Here is a 16,796-nt window from a genome sequence, read left to right as displayed (position 1 = left end):
TGTGTGACTCTCAGAGGATAGAATGAGGACAAATAGACAGGAGTTACGGGGAGATAGTTCTTCTAAAGGAAGGGAAGTTCATCTAAAGGAAGAGCATCTGAAAGCGCCATTCTGGCCTCTGGAGGTAATGGGTTCCTTTCCCTTGAGGTGTCCAAGCAGAGGTGAGAGGCTGTAGAAGAGACCAAGGCATTGAAGGTTGTTTGACTGGAGGGGAGTTAAGAAGAAAAAATGCCCTTTATGGCTTCTCTCAAGGAGAAATGCCAATCCACGGGGGGCAGGACTTCAGGATGCTGAATGGGTCGGTTTTGCTAGTGGGAGAAGTCACTGGGCAACAGAAGGGCCATGAGTGGGAGTGGTCCACTCTTCCCTCTCAGGGTTGCAGAAGAGATACAGGCCCAGCTTTTTTCTTTGTGTCTGCCTCCCTCAGGAAACTCGTGAGGAGATGTGGCTTTGGTTTAGGGCAGGGTTCAGGCCCTCCTAGATTCCCTGGTCTAATACCACTAAAACCTCACCACATCCTCACCACCTCTTATCAATTCATTAAAGCAAAGCTGCAAGGGTCACGCTGGCTGCAATATCTAAGTACATTCTCTTCCTCTCTTCCTACTCTGGGAGTCCTTCTTAAAATGTCAGGCTAGGTCACAAAGGATGGACCACACTTTCTTCAGAAAAGAATGCCAAAAGTACAAAAGCAGCTATATTCCCTAATTAGAACTTTCTTCCTTTTTCAAATGGGATTTATACTTGGCAAGACTCTATTAGGTGATAGCTCTTGGTACTATGTGAAATTTGAAATGCACTGAAATGCTATCTTTCTGGAAATACTTTGTAATTATACTCAACTCCACTATTATAGACTAATTATTCAGTTTAAGGATTATATAAGCTCTTGGCTTCACTTCCTTCTACCCAATGATCCTGATAAGGCATAGAACTGTCACTCTTTTCTGTTTCTTAGTGGAGATATTAATAAGTAGTACCATGGCTAAAATTCAGTCAGTACCATATTTTCTTCAAATAAAAGGTACTATGTAGACTTTAAGCCAAAAACCTTCATGGTAGTTTGACAATACTACTTTCAGATTAAAAAAAAAAAATGTGCATTTGAAAAAGCCCAACTACTTTTAAAGAAAAAGTCACAATTAAACAGAGGAATAAGGATTCCGAAATAAATTTTACCTAGAATTGCAGCAAGGACAGTGGTACAGAAATAATAGACAATGGCACGCAGACCAATTTTTCCAGATAAATTGGAATCCAGTGCAGCAACACCTGAGAGGGAAAAGTCAAATTACATTATTTTTAAAAGACTGATTTCCAGGACCGGTGGTGATTCAGTTCTTAAGGTGTGAAATAAAGAGCTGAGAGCTGTTCTCTGCATCTGCTGGCCTTGTCTCCCACATTTTGTTTGGATGAGATGCAATGGACAAAAGAAGCACTTCAAAATTCCAAACACAGAATTAAGAGATGGAAGCCTAGTGAGGCACAAGTTCCCCTAGATAACCCGCATGGCCAGTGGGTGCCATGCCTTTGGCTTCTTGGGGGTGGTCATAAGACACAGTCAGGATGAGTTCCTCTTCTGCATTTGCTCTAAAAACTTTATCAAAATTTGTATGTTACATCCCTCAACAGCTGATAACCCCTCTTGGAATTCAGTATCAGGGAAAAGTCTATTTTGAAGAATTGAGATAGTTCTTTCATCACATAATGAACATCGTATAAATCATGATTGTTTCCCTTTCTGCCTTTTCTGGCAGGAAGGTCAGTCTCAACTAAAAAGATAACTTTTACATGTGATTATAAAAGTAATATATGTTCATTATAGTTATCTGAAACAGAGAAAAAATATGAAGATGAAAACAAATATCACTTTATTTCATCAGCCATAGCTAATATTCTGGTGAATTTTCTTCCAATATTTTTTTCTCAATTTTTTGTAAACATAGCTGAGATAATTTTATAGTTTTTAATCCTCTCTCTTCTTAATATTGTATTATAAACATTTTTTCTTATTGTTACGAATTCACTCCGAGGATAATTTTAATGGCTACAATAATCTTCTGTCATGTGGCTGTACCATAATGTACTTAATCGTCTACTTATTGCTGGATCTTTAGATAATCTCAGGGCCAAATTCAATAATAAATCACAGTAATTTCATTATCCATCCTGGCTAGCATATTTCCTTCTTCTTTTCATGATTTTCAAATTGCTTCTATGTTAACAGCCTTATTGTGTATGGCTTTGATTGTGAGGCATCTTAAAATTTTTGTTTTAGGTAGGATATAAATAAAATTCCCAATTTTTAAATTTGCAATTTAGGAGACTTATGGCCACATTGTTAGATCTAGTTTCAAATGGTCTTTCGCTGCCGATAAAATGATTGAATGTTGCCTGGGCATGAAAGGTTGTCTAGAATGCTAAGGATAGCTGTAGGGGTAGAAGTCATATACCCCTCCTTGCTAGAAACCCTTGCTTGTATAAATGGAGTCAAATGATCCAGCTCTCTAACTGGACTGCTTCTTTGTGGGACATGGGGCAAGTTGAGAGGCAACCAAAACATTTTCACCAAGCCGTCATGAGGCGGTTTCAGACTCTACCCTGCCCAGTTTCCAAAAGGAGAATCACGTTGAGAGTCAAATGATCCTTACAGAAAACAACTTTTTGAGTCTTCAACACACGTGCCATTTGCAAAGCCTAAAGTACAAGGTAGCAGGGAAAATAAAGAGGTCGTCATGAGGCAACACCAAGGAAAAGGTAGTAAACTGGTAGGCTATCAGCAAGCACAAGTAGCTTTTATATTCACTCCTCACACTATAAAAGGCCTGTCCATTTTTTTTAAGTGACTGGGGGATTATGCTCCTCAGATATAATTGTATATATCTGATGTACAGGAAAAGTCTGTAAGGAAGCTATCATCATTATGATGACAGAACCAGTCATTTCTCACTCTAAACACGTCATTCCTCCGACTGTTGATTGCTCCTGTGGAAGTTAATATTTTGAGAGAAGGGGCTCTGGCCTCTTTAGCAGCCACTCCAGGATGTTGTTAAGGGCCCATTCACCAACCTCTGGGGCAAGACTGTGCAATTACCACATGATGGGCATACTGCAACAGTCACATCTTAGAATAACCTTGATGATAGAATCTATTCTCTTTCTTTTAGAAAAATGCAGTTTGGTGTGCTGAGAAGACTTTCTTTTCCTGATGGTAAGACAATTAAAAATAATAAGTCTGCAAGAAACAGTGGTAACAACAACAATAAAATCAAGAGACACTGAAGCCCACAAATCAGAAACGAATGAACTATGTCATATTTAGTTCAGTTTCTTAAAAAAAAAGAGCAAACAACAATGCAAATATGTAAGTTTGCTACGTATATTATATGATTATAAAATGTATCTATTCCATTTTAGAGCTCTGTACATTATTTTGATGAACAATTAAAATAATTATTTATAACAATAATGGTAGGTTAAAAAAAAGAACCAAGAAAATCACCAATTTAACAGAAATCCAAGTAATCTGTATAAGCACTTGTAACTCTGACTCAATAGAGGATGTACTTTCAGATATGTTGTTCTTTGGTAGACGTTCAATTTAAGCAGCTCCCAGCCCCTAAGGTGCTGACAAGTGACAGGTTCACAGGGTGGCTGCAGAACTGTTCTCTGGTATGTGTTTTATGCCCTCTCAGGATTTTCTTCCAGCAGTGAAACAAATTAAATCTATGTGGGTAATTGTTTCCAGCACATGTTAATATGTCTTAATTTGTCTTAATGATTTGGCCATGGGCTGGTGCCTCTGCTTCTATTCCAGGACCCAGCTGGCAATTAAAGGCTTCATAATAATGAGATTCTTGGTGGAAATATCTTAAACAAATACATCCCCAAAGCAGTCAGCCAGCTACTCTCTCCTGGAGTAAAGCAACTATCTTATAGTTAAAGTCATGCCCCCTTATCCTCAGGAAATACCTTCTAAGACCCCCAGTGGATGCCTGAAACCGCAGATAGTAACAAACCCTATATATACTATCTTTTTTCCTCTACATACATACATATGATAAAGTTTAATTTATAAATTAGGCACAATAAGAGACACAACAATAACTAATAATAAAATAGAACAATTATAACAATGTACTGTAATAAAAGTTACTGTAGATCTTAGCAACCTCAGCATATGATTCTTTTCTTTCCTTATTGTCATGAACTTTCACATTTTTACTTAAAGGAAGCACTTTGCAGCTTCTCTTTGGCATATCCAAATTGCCAGCATCACTACTCTTATGCTTTGGGCCACTATCAAGTAAAATAAGGGTTACTTGAACACAAGTGCTGCGATACTACGACAGTCGATCTGATAACCAAGATGGCTACTAAGTGACTAATGGGCGGGTAGTGTACACAGTGTGGATATGCTGGACAAAGGGATGATTCACATCCCAGGCCGGATGGCGCGAGATTTCATCACGCTACTCAGAATGGCGTGCAATTTAAAACTTATAAATTGTTTATTTCTGGAATTTTCCGTTTAATATTTTTGGCCCTCCGGTAACTGAAACTGCAGAAAGTGAAACCATGGATAACGCGGGAATTACTGTACTTTTAGAAAGAGCTTTCTTCCCCATTCCTCAAATCTACCTCAATCCTACAATTCTGGATATATCAGAAATGTATTCAAATCAACAAGTGTACTTCTCTACATCTCCAGAATTACCCCTCTACCTCTCCAGTCATCACTGATCAGGGGGAGGGCTGGTCCTCAAATCCAGGCTCTTGGCTGATTTATAATAAGTTGTTGAGGATGGGGTGGGGACCACTGTAGAGGGAGGGAACTTATGCAGGGAAATAGCCTCATCTTTGGAAACCTCTAACGTAGGAACATTACTGAACTTAATATGAATATAAAATGCCTGTCTGGATGGTCTAAACATCCACTTGCCAATAATAATGAGGATGATAATTATAATAAAAATTATGATAATGATGACAATAGACACTGTGTATTGAGCAACGACTGCATGTTAAGTGCATCATCTCCCTGACTTCTCACTATGACCCTATGAGGTAGGCACTATTATCCCCATTTTACAGAAGAGAAAGCTGTAGCTCAGAAAGGCAAAGTAGTATGCCGAGACCCTACACTGGTGAGTATGGAGTTGGGATACATAGCTACATGTAGCTTGTGGCTACTGCAATGGCCAGCACAAACCGAGAACATCTCAATCATCACAGGAAACTCTATTGGGCAGTGCTGGTCTAGGATTTTGTAGCACATGGATAGAGGCAGTACGACATAGTGGTTAAGAATACGGGGCCGGCCCGGTGGCTTAGTGGTTAAGTGCGCACGCTCCGCTACTGGCGGCCCGGGTTCAGATCCCGGGCGCGCACCGACGCACTGCTTCTCTGGCCATGCTGAGGCTGCATCCCACATACAGCAACTAGAAGGATGTGCAACTATGACATGCAACTATCTACTGGGGGGCTTTGGGGAAGAAAAAAAGAAGGAGGAGGATTGGCAATGGATGTTAGCTCAGAGCTGGTCTTCCTCAGCAAAAAGAGGAGGATTTGCACAGATGTTAGCTCTGGGCTGATCTTCCTCACAAAAAAAAAAAAAAAAAAAAAAGAATACGGCCCCCATCCCTTACTGGGGGGAGGTCAGATGGCACACCCACCTTAGTCCCAAACAGGTGAAACATCATCTTGCTTTTACTGGGGTTTTATTCTCAATAGCCACCTGGATTCTCTGCTTTCAGGCCATGCCTCATGTCTGGCAAGGTCCAGACGACTGCCTCTCTTTACAGTCCCACCCCCAGAACTCATTTCTTCTGGGAGCTGATACTTGTCCTCTGGGAACTGACAAATGAGAGGGGACTGTGCATTACAAAGCAGGTGCAACAGGATCTGCATAGAAATCAAAGATAAGTGTTTAAAAATGTTTATAGCAATTGGACAGTAATTTTACATCTGTTAAATGTAATAAAAAGTAGGGCAGGCATTTTGTATGTCTTCGTTTTTTATATCTTTTTTTAGTAATTCATTTTTATTATAGCTTACAAAGATTATTGATCTGTGATTGGAAATTTTAAAAACTGGATCTTTCCCAACCAGTTTAAAAACTGGATGCTTTGCAAAGCACTGGTGCAGAGGACAGGTACCATGGGCTTGCAGAGGAGCCAGAATTGTCACCAGGCTGAGGTGACCAGAAGTAACTTGCAGCAGGTAGCACCTGAATTGGCCAGGACAAGATAAGCAGGATTCTGACAAAGATTCTTTGCTTGACCACACTTTAGTCAGGCTCCTGAACCTTCTCCTAGGCCCATCTGTGCACTTCCTGCAAAATCCAGTTTTAGCAAGAACCCTGCTAAGGGAGTTTAACCAGAACCCCCTACCCTTGATATCTGATCACCCCAGATATCTGATCAGGTTCCTCATCTTCCACCATCCCCCAGGTGATGTCTGATCACCCTTGCCTGCCTTCAGCAAGAATCCTGTTAGCTTGGTTTAGCCAGAATCCCCCTTCCCCCTGATGTTTCCTCTTAGTCATTTTCCATCCTCTGACCCACACCCTGCTCCTTGGCTATCAATTCCTACTTGCCCATGCTGTATTCAGAGTTGAGCCCAATGTCTCTTCTCCACTGCAAAATCCCATTGCAGTGGTCCCTACAGGTATCTCGATGATCCCGAATAAAGTCTGCTTTACCATCTTTTACCACTGCCATTGATTGTTGATTTTCCTTTTGCACGTCCAGTTACCAGTGAGCCCAGAATTGTCCTTTACAACCAGGCACAATTTGGGGCTGGGGTGTGGCCTAGAAACAAGGATACAATCCAAGGTTGTCCTCAGAAGTTGGGGCACCTGCTAGCTCTTTATTTTAAGAAACCACGCTTGCTTTTTCACCACGGGAGGAGGCTCTGATGAGCTGGGGTACTGGCTCCTGGCCAAAGCAGTAATAGTCTATTAGAACTTTTTATAAAAACACTACAAAGGAAGCAGTTGCCATGCGCTAAACAATAGCATGTTTTAAAAATAAACACCGAGGGCAAAAGACTTCTCTGAGAGCTCTATGATTAAGCTACCACCCACTGGAGAACAAAGTTTTCATGACAATCTCTCTCTACCTTGCCATTAAGGTGTCAGAATTAACTCCGTTATTGGAAGTTTTTTTGGTCTGGCATCTGATGGTGCTTCACAACTGTGAATGGACACAACATCCAAGAAACTCACTGTTGCAAAGGAGTTAAAACCCTCTTATTCGATGAATCCTGTCTCTCTGTCAGCATGGAGAGAAACAAACATGGCCTTTGAAGGGGACACACTGGGCTCAAATCCCAGCCTTCTCCTCCCAGACTCAGTTTCCCCATCTATAAAATGGCAGGGTTTTCTTTGTTTGTTTTTGCTGAGGAAGATTTGCCCTGAGCTAACATCTGTTGCCAATCTTCCTCTTTGCTTTTCCTTTTTTGTGGCCACTGACAGATGAGTGGTGTGGGTCTGTGCCTGGGAACCAAACCCAGGCTGCCGAAGTGGAGCACGCCGAACTTAACCACTACGCTACCAGGGCTGGCCCTAAAATGGAGGTTTTAATGTCTCTATCTCCTAAAGGGTAATTGTGAGGAGCAAAGTGAACAACAGAGTGTACGGTTGTTGTGAGGATTAGAAATAATATCTGTAACACGCCTAGTACAGTGCCCAGAACTTAATTTGTACTATAGCCTCCATTATTATTGAATGAAATGATCAATAGGAAGTGGTACTGAGCAAATGGAAGACACTTAACAAGTGTTAACTCATTCATTCCCTCACTCCTTCCATAATCCTGTATTCCTTCATCACATTGTCACTACAGAGATCTTTTGAAAACTTAAATCAGGCCATTTCGCATGAGGGTATAAAACACTGAGGATAAAACAGACAGTCCTTACCCCGTCCTTACCTGGGCTAACGAGACCCTGCAGGGAGGGTGCCTGCCTGTTTCCAGCCCCAACTGCACCACCTCCCCGTCATGTCGCCCTTCTCCTGCTGCTCTTCCAGAACAGACGGAAATTCCTCCCACTTCAAGGCTTTTGCACAGGCTCTTCCCTCTGCTGGACTGATTTTCCCTACCTTTCATTTGGCTACTTTTAAGTCCTTTCCTCAGAGTCCTTCCCTAAGTCTCCAGGCTGAATCAGGCTCCCCTGGTTTCCTCACTTGGCATTCTGTTCATAACAGGTTTCACAATTTTTATCAATGGGCTCAGCATTTAATCTTTATCTCTAGATTGTAAGCTCAAGGGCAGGAGACCTAGATATCTGCCTGTTCACCAACATACACCCAGTGCCGAGTGCATAGGAGGAGCTTGATAAACATGTGTTGACTGAATGAATAACCTACTTATGTATGGCTGCCTGCTCCAGACCCTTCTTCCCAGGCTCTGGTCCCCAGGCAGTAGAATGTTCCAGAATGGAACTCGAGACTCTGCATCAGTCCAGGTGCTACCCTTCTGATCTGTGTGATCTTGGGAAAGCAGCTAATCTCTCTTCAACCTCCTGTTTTCTCATCTCTAAAGATGAAGATAAGGTCCCACCCACTTTACAACTTCATTGGGTTGCTATGAAGATTAAATAAACAAGATCATTTCCCAGGAAAACAAGGCTGGATAGGATCTCACTTTGTTAATCCAGGGCACAGGGAAATCTCTGCAGCCTGGATAAATACCCCTGGGATATTAAAAGGGAAGAGAAAAGGCAGAGGGAGTATGCAAAACATATTTCTGTGCACACTTCACCTATGACATCTGTTTTTCTTAGAGACATTAATACAAAGAATTTCCTTAAAATAGGTTATATCACTCCCCAGACTATTCTGTGAAGTTAACAAAATAAACTGGTCCTCAGACAGAACCAACTGAAGGCTCTCACTTTGTAGCCTCTGTCAGCCGGTCCACATTTGATGTTCAAAACACGTGTCAAGAAGCAGTTGGCTGGTCTCCTAGTTCTTCAGCAGTCCGGGAGCTGGGTTTTTTCTATTTTTTTTTTTTTTAATACCATGGATTGTGGTGGTATTTGTAGTTTGGACCAATTTTTCAGAAGACCCCAGGAGCTTTCATAGGAGGCTTATTGTTCAATAAGAGCATTCAACACACCTCAGAGGATCTGAGGAACTCTGCCATTCTCTTCAAAGTCCGTGCTTTGACATCAGGATAGCTAACAGCTCAGTGAAACTTCCCTGGTTTTCTACCATGACCTAATTATTATTGAGCTCTTTCTTTGCTTCTCCTTATCCTGTAAAATTAGTAGCTTAGGCTTCTGGGTAGAAGCTACTTGTATGCTGGTGAACTTTATAAACTAGTGGCAGAGTAAGTCTTTTTATATTGTTTTCATTTCCAGAATGAATGCATGGTGTGCACTTGCAAATGTATGGCTCAATTCTAATACTGGCCCTGTAGTTTCTGATGCCAATTCAGGGACTTGCTAGAAACTTCTGACACTATCAGACAAAAAAAAAGTAAATAAAAAAATTATATAACACTTTAAATGCACCATGACATAGTACTAATACTTTCCTTTTTTACAGTTGGTGACAACTTAAGTAACTTGTTCAAGTTTTCACAGCTAGTAAATGGCAGAGCCAAGATTCCAACCTGGGCAGTCTGGTTCCTTAGTCTGCACGCTTAGCCACTAGACTCTCCTGCCCCTCTATAATTGATACTGCCAAGCTTCTTTGCTTGACCACACTTTAGTCAGGCTCCTGAACCTTCTCCTAGGCCCATCTATGCAGTTCCTGGTAAAATATAGTTTTAGCAAGAACTCTGCTAAGTCAGTTGAACCAGAACTCCCAACCTTTGACATCTGATCACTCTTGATATCTAATCAGGTTTCTCATCCTCCACCGTCCCCCAGGTGATGTCTGACCACCCTGGTCTGTCTTCAGCAAGAATCCTGTTAGCTCGTTTTAGCCAGAATTCCCCCTTCCCCCTGATGTTTTCCTCTTAGTCATTTTCCATCCGCTGATCCCACTACCCTGCTTTTTGGCTATCAGTTCCCACTTACTCATGCTGTATTCCTTCAGAGTGGAGCCCAATCTCTCTTCCCCACTGCAAAATCCATTGCAGTGTCCCTACACCTATTGTGACGGTCCTGAAGAAAGTTTGCCTTACTGTCCTTATAACTATCATTGAATTTTTTTTTTCTTTAACAATACTTCCCCACCTGAAGCTTGCTCACGCTGTCCTTGTGTAGAGAATGGCACAGGTGGGAGCCACCACTGTAACTTGCTTCCCCATGCCTACAGGCCCAAGTCCAGACCCCTTAGGAAGGCACACAAACCCATGAAGTCACATGCTCATCCCTCCATTCCCATCCCTTCTCCCCATGTTTCCAGCATTCCAGTCAATGTCCTCACAAGCTGCCATGCCATCTGCTATTTTCTTCTGCCTGGAATGCCTGTCCCCTTCATCTGATTCTTTTCTTCAAAACTCCACCCCAATGTCCCCTCTGCTGTCCTTATTCCCACTTATCACACAGCACTGTAACGTACTCTCTCTTTCTTGCTGGAATAGAACTTATCTTTATATCTTGTGTGCCTAGCATGGAGCCTGGGACATCAATGATGGAAGGAATGAATGGTCTCCCAGGTCCATGCATTCAACACATAGGAGGTTCCTTAGAATCCCTACATGGTTTCTCACTCCTTTTTTTCAGAAACAAAATCAGGTTAACTGATAGTTGAACAGAGCTGTGAACCAGTCTAGCACTAGTGTAGGTAGAAGGAAAGCTTATGCATGGTTGATCCTCTGGGCGTCAAAGAAATGGAAGCAGGCATATTTATCTCTTGCCGCTTTTCATCTTATTATGGTGGCAAGTGGTAAGTTCACTGTGGGAACTCCATTCCTTATACACTATGTGTCCCTTCCTTCTTAGGAGAAAAGGCATTGTAGACATCAAGTTAATATAATAAGTCCTCTGGCTGCAATAGCTATGTTCTAACTCAACACAAAATTTCTTGATTATCTTAGGGAAATGTTTAATTCACATGTACAAAGTTGCTTAGGCCATCTTATTTTCTTGGTTCCCCAACAAGGCTGGGGAAAGGACAGGAGGCACTTAAAATGCAGGAAGAGCCCAGTGGTTCCAGATGTTGCAAATGAAGCAAGAATTTCATTGTCAGTCTGTATAGTCTTAGGCTACAAACTTATCTTACCCAGAGTGGAGTTTTAAGTTTATAATCCACCTTGAAATGGCAATTTTCACAGAGAGGGAACTGTATCAAAACCTATCAATGTTTCAGCAAAAGCATGCATACTTTCCCCCATAGCTGAAGTTGACATTAATGCTCTTAGTGACCTAATAGCAAGCTGTACAACCAAGTAATATATGCATCTTCAACTCTTCTACCTTCTTGCAAACACGAGGACTCATGGATCTGGCTAGCAGAAGACCTGGGATCCATGACCAGGTGGGTGGCAGGAACCTCACCCTCTCATAGGTGGTTTTCTGTTTGTCTGTTTTCACACAACTGGGGTTAATTAATGTTTGTTGAATTAAACCGAACCCTGTTTCAGGGAGGCACATGGCACAGTCGGCACAGTCTTTTCTACTGGAGGATGTGGGATGGTATCCAGGTACACAGCTGCTTATGAGTAAATGAATACATAGTCTTAAAAAACTGCCTTTCCCAGCCCAAAGGATCTAAGTGTGTCATCCTTGCAAAGCCTGAATTTAACAATAGGGGTCTCCAAAAACTCTGACTGACTTCACTTATCCTGCCCCATCCTCCATTCTTCAGTGTCTCTTCAGGGCATTTATATTCATTGCTTGGTGTGAGTAGTATTTGCTTGGTATGTTGGTTTCTTTTGTCACAGAGATTCCACCTCAATTAGATTGTATCTTGAGAGTTCGAATCTAGTCTTGTCTTTCACCTTGGCAGGGGTCAGTTGCCAGATGGCCTCCTGACTTTTGTAAATACATGTTTTATTGGCACACAGCCACACCCAAGACATATTATCTATGGCTGCACTTCTGTGACAACCAGTTGGGTAGTTGGACAGAGACCACATGGCTCAAAAAGCCTAAAATATTCACTATCCGGTCCTTTACAAGAATAGCTTGCAGACCCCTGCTTGAAAGGAAACCAACTCACATATGTATTTTACATCTGGCTGTTGTTTAATAAATACCGTTTATAGCTAAGCCTTTATAAAGCTTTACATTCTTTTTCTTGGTTAAAAAGTAGTGGAAAGCTTCTCTCCTCAGAGTTGAGATCAAGCCCTGAAAATTTTGAAATCTTGATGTAGCAGCTAGAGCGACAACTATTTAAAAGTCTGGAGCAATTATTTTTTAATCTTGTAAGGGTGGAGTCTTAAATTCATCTTTAGAGAAGCTTCCCACAAATGTAAATCCAATACCCAATCTGTGCTTTGTGGACACTGGAAAGTCACTGATAAACAGAATATAAGTGTTTTCTACCAAAGTCTTATGTTTAGTAACATGACTTGTCCAGGAGGTGGAATCAGTACTAGGACCCAGGGACTTAGTGGCTTCGGGTGGAGGGAAAGGAGGGAGCTTTCTTGCCTTGGTATAAACTTGGAATGCACTGAGCTGTAAAATGGTGTTGCTTCTTGAGGAGCCAGTATTTATAGGAAATCCAAAATAAGATGTTACAGGACTGGAATAAGATGACCACCTTGCTCTGGAGAAGGAACTGTGCACAGGAACTGGCATCGACTTGGCAACCTAGACAGACCCTAAGTCCTTCAAGTTGGGTGGGTATGCCACAAACCAGCATAATGGTATCCGTTCTACTGTGAGTCTCCTGATGGGGCCCACAAAGGCAAGACCATCCCCTTGTGGCTGTGAGGGGGGTTTCCTCTGAAGCGGATATTCCACAATGGTGATCATCCCAGGAAGAGGTTGCTTCTGGGCCAGGACAGGAAGACCTGTGTGATGGCGAAAGTTTTCCTTTTTAGAACCTAGTATTGGTTGGTGGCATATGGGGTGCGACAATGCTTGGAACATCTTCCTATGGATGCATAAGTTGACCCTAGCCTCCTGGAGGTGGGCCGACAGCTAAGCAGAGGTACACTCTTCTTAAGGGACCCTGGGGCTCTTGGAAGAACTCCTTTGGGGAGGAGCTGGATGTCACCGTTGATGCTTCACCTGCTCTCATCCCCTGGCCTTCCATAAAGGTTTGTCCTAAGTAGCAGCCTAGTCTTGGCTGTGCTATGGAGAATTAAGTTCTTGGTCTTACTTTAGGATGGAGCAGCAAAGTGGGGAGCTCCTCAGGATCAGATGGGTGTCCGCAGCCAAAGGAGACACGAGGGGAGGCAACTATGCCCGGTGGAGCACTTCTGGCCCAGGCAATGGTGGCAAAGAGGCTGGAGTGGAAGAGATGGGGCCTCATCCTGAGCACAACTAAAACAGTATCCTCAAAAGATGCTCAGGGAACCTCTGGGAGCAGGAGTGGCGGTGCTGTTCCATTCCTGTGCTGGTCATAGGAGGCTCAAGTCATCATAACTTGGGTATTAAAGAAAATGTGACCTGAATTTAAACTCACTGGCTGGTGATACCTGGACCAGGATTTTCCACAGCCACAATTCTCAGGCATGTTTGGTAAGTCATTCCTCCTGCTAGTTCCCTAGTGTTCTGATATAAATACAGCTTACAAACCTAAATGTCACAGGGCCCAAGCACAGATATTCCACGGCATGGCATGAGTGTGTCCCTCAGGAGATAAATTACAGGTGGGATTCTGTCTGTTAGTGCCTACATCGCCTGTCTCTGGAAATGCCTTGAGATTATATCTACTGTGCCTTCTCTCTTTTTTCCTGTTTTAAAGCAAATTCCAGACATCATGTCATTTCATTCCTACATAATTCCATACGCATCTTAAAAAAAAAAGGATATTTTCTTATATAACTATATGTCATTATCACTTCTAAAAATATTATCAACAATTTCTTGATACCATCTAACAGCCAGTCTATATTCAAATTTCCCTAACACGACATCTTACCCTCATCATCACATGAAGAGGGATTCTTCCCATTAAAAAAGAATAACTATAAAGTAAGTATTTTTATGTCAGCAGAGGCTTTGATGGCAGACGTTTTTTTTTCCTACTTGCTAATTTTGCAAGAGAGTTTCTTTTATGCAGAAGCATAAATTATTAGTCTGGGGACTCAAATTTCGCTGTCTCTACCTCTAATTTGTGTATCCTTAGGGGACTCATTCAACTTTCCCAGCTTCCAATATGCTTCACCCTTTGGCCTAATAAATGTATAAAATAAGCTATGGATACACCGGATTATTAAGGCTTTTGAAACGTGAAAACTGCTCTTCCTGTGTATTTTCCATGGCCATCCTCCACTTTACCCTCTTGGCTCTGTGCTGGGTGGGGAGGCTGAGAACTACTGCAGGGTTTGGGGGAAGGACCACACAGCAGGGTAAAGGTGGCGCTGAGCTGCAGGGACAGGGAGCAGAGCTGGGGAGGAGAGGAGCAGGGAAACTACCAGAGGCAAGGTCAGAGGAGCACAGAGCAGAATCTATCCCTTAAAATCAAAATCCATTCTTAAAAAAGAAAAGAAAAGAAAAAACAAAACAAACAATCAAACAAAAATAACATGTGTTCCCCTTGTAAAGGTAAAGAAAGTGCAATGAATCGTGTGTTCTTACCATCCAGATCTAACCACTGTTAACATTTGATTTTGATCCCAACTTTTAAAAATGTATATAAATTTTAATAAAATTTGGGTAGTACACAACATCCTGTTGTGTACTTTTTTTCATCCTCCTACTGCAGACTGTATTAGGAACATTTCCACATGTCAATATGTATGTTTCCAAACCAAAGTTTTTAATAGTTGCATAGAATCCTAACTTATGGTTATAACATACATTTAGATTGCTTGTAATTTATCACCATTATAAAAAAAGGTACCATGAACATCCTTGTACCTAAATATTTGAACATATCTCTGATTATTTCTTTATGATAAATTTGGGGAAGTAGAATTACTAAGTGGAAAGATCAGAACATGTCCCAAACTGCCCCCTCATAAAGTTTGTTCCAATTAATACAGTAACCAAAATGTATGAATGAGCCCATTTACCCACAACATTGCCAACACCAGTTTTATTACTTATTGCCTTTTAATCTGACAATTTAAAACACGAATATGGCACCATTGTTCCCATCCTGCTTTGTTCATGTCCCCTGAATCTTTGACCATTTTATTGCTCCATGTCAAAAGAATGGGTAGTGGTTCTGCTCTCTCTAATTCCTGTTTAACTGCTGGGGGTTGGTAAAGGAAAAATGTAGAAATTTCCAGACCTGTGCTATAGCTTCAAAAAGCAGCTGGGCTATGTGAGTGGAATGCTGAGGGTTGCAAATTATTTTCCTAGATGATTTGCAAGGCTGATCTAGCATCTAAAACAGCCAGACTACAAAAACCTCACTAGTTATTGACTGCCAAGTGCAGTACATATTTTCAAACATCCAATATTATACAACTAGTATATTCATTCCTGTATTTTTACCTTTTCCTCTAAAACCTGGTTTACTGCATGAGTTCTGGATTTGCTGCCTAATTTGGATCACCCTTCCATACCTTCCTCCATAGACAAAGATTTAAATAGTATCGCTCATCACTTGGTTTATGAACTTTGTGCACTTGCATGCAAAATACAGTATATATGTACAACTGTGAATATTTTTCGTGGGAGAGAGCCCAAAGCTTTCATCACGTTCTCAAAGGACCGTAAGAAAAGATTAAGAATTTTTTACTTTGAGAAAATTCTAAGGGGTTGTAATGGCAATGCCTACAGAGGCCAGCAGGTAATGTAAATGACTTAAGTGGATAAGGTATTAGGCAATAGGGAGTGGTGGGGACTGTGGTATCCTCAAATGCATTTGCTCCAACTAAACAGAGTAGTTGTCTTTCAGCTCCAGACCACTACTGGTATGTGGGCACATGGATCCAGTGTTTCCTGATCTTAATATTTTTCAGAGGAAGCCAGAAATCTGGATGCTTACATGAAATCTTCCAAATTTTAAATGTTTATAATAATTTAAAGTTAAACAAATAAACAAAAATTATACGGTAGAAACAACTGGTCTGCTGGTTTGGCCCTCAGGCTGCAGAGCCTAAAAGAAGCCAGGCATTTCTAAACATAATTAAATGCATAAATAAAAATAATTAAATGCTCTCTTTAGGTTTCTAATAAGCCAAGAACACCAACACCAGTTAAGAACAAGGCTCCCAAGGGATTCTAGTCTGATTGGAGTTTGACACTTGAAAAGTTCAATAGCCACATCTACAGCTCTTCAAGCAATGCAGATGCTGATTTGAGCAGATCCCACCCTCCATTCACCCAGCCAAGGTCCAGTACTCCATAGAGATGACTCCCAGGTCTCCTCAGTGGTAGTGGAGAAAAATGTTCTAGAAGAGCACAAGTCAAGACTCCTAATTACACAGTTACATACAACCCTGATTTTCAAGCCAACAACACCAGTGATTGTCATGCCACATTTTTACCTACTGCCAGAATTAAGATAAGAAACTTAATACAGGAAACTGTGGAATGCACCGGGAAGCTTACCATACCCAGACAAATGACATTTTTGTAAACCAAATTAATCTCTATCTACATAAGGGAGCTTGCTTTTTAAAGGGACCCTGTAATATAACGATCAATAAGGGGAAAATCATTTCCAAATATAACTGTCATAAGTTCAGATTTTAAAATAGTAGGCATTTAAAATATGGTGCAAATCTATAACTAAACCTTTCCCACAGTATATGGCTCTTGGTCTCCTGGGC

The 16,796-nt window shown here is 41.4% G+C and overlaps 1 protein-coding gene across 1 annotated transcript in view; it reads right to left on the bottom strand.

The window, feature by feature from the left end:
• SLC1A1 (solute carrier family 1 member 1) overlaps positions 1 to 16,796 on the bottom strand; it is a 70,526-nt gene that overhangs the window by 21,315 nt on the left and 32,415 nt on the right. Inside the window, exon 3 of the mRNA XM_058565744.1 lies at positions 1,180 to 1,272. Within this exon, the coding sequence (XP_058421727.1) occupies positions 1,180 to 1,272 (93 nt within the window). The remainder of the gene's footprint in view (positions 1 to 1,179; positions 1,273 to 16,796) is intronic.

The sequence above is a fragment of the Diceros bicornis genome, chromosome 22, assembly GCF_020826845.1.
Source record: "Diceros bicornis minor isolate mBicDic1 chromosome 22, mDicBic1.mat.cur, whole genome shotgun sequence".
NCBI classification, from domain to species: Eukaryota; Metazoa; Chordata; class Mammalia; order Perissodactyla; family Rhinocerotidae; genus Diceros; species Diceros bicornis.
Note: the sequence above shows the minus strand (reverse complement) of the source record. Positions and strands in the feature narration are given on the sequence as shown.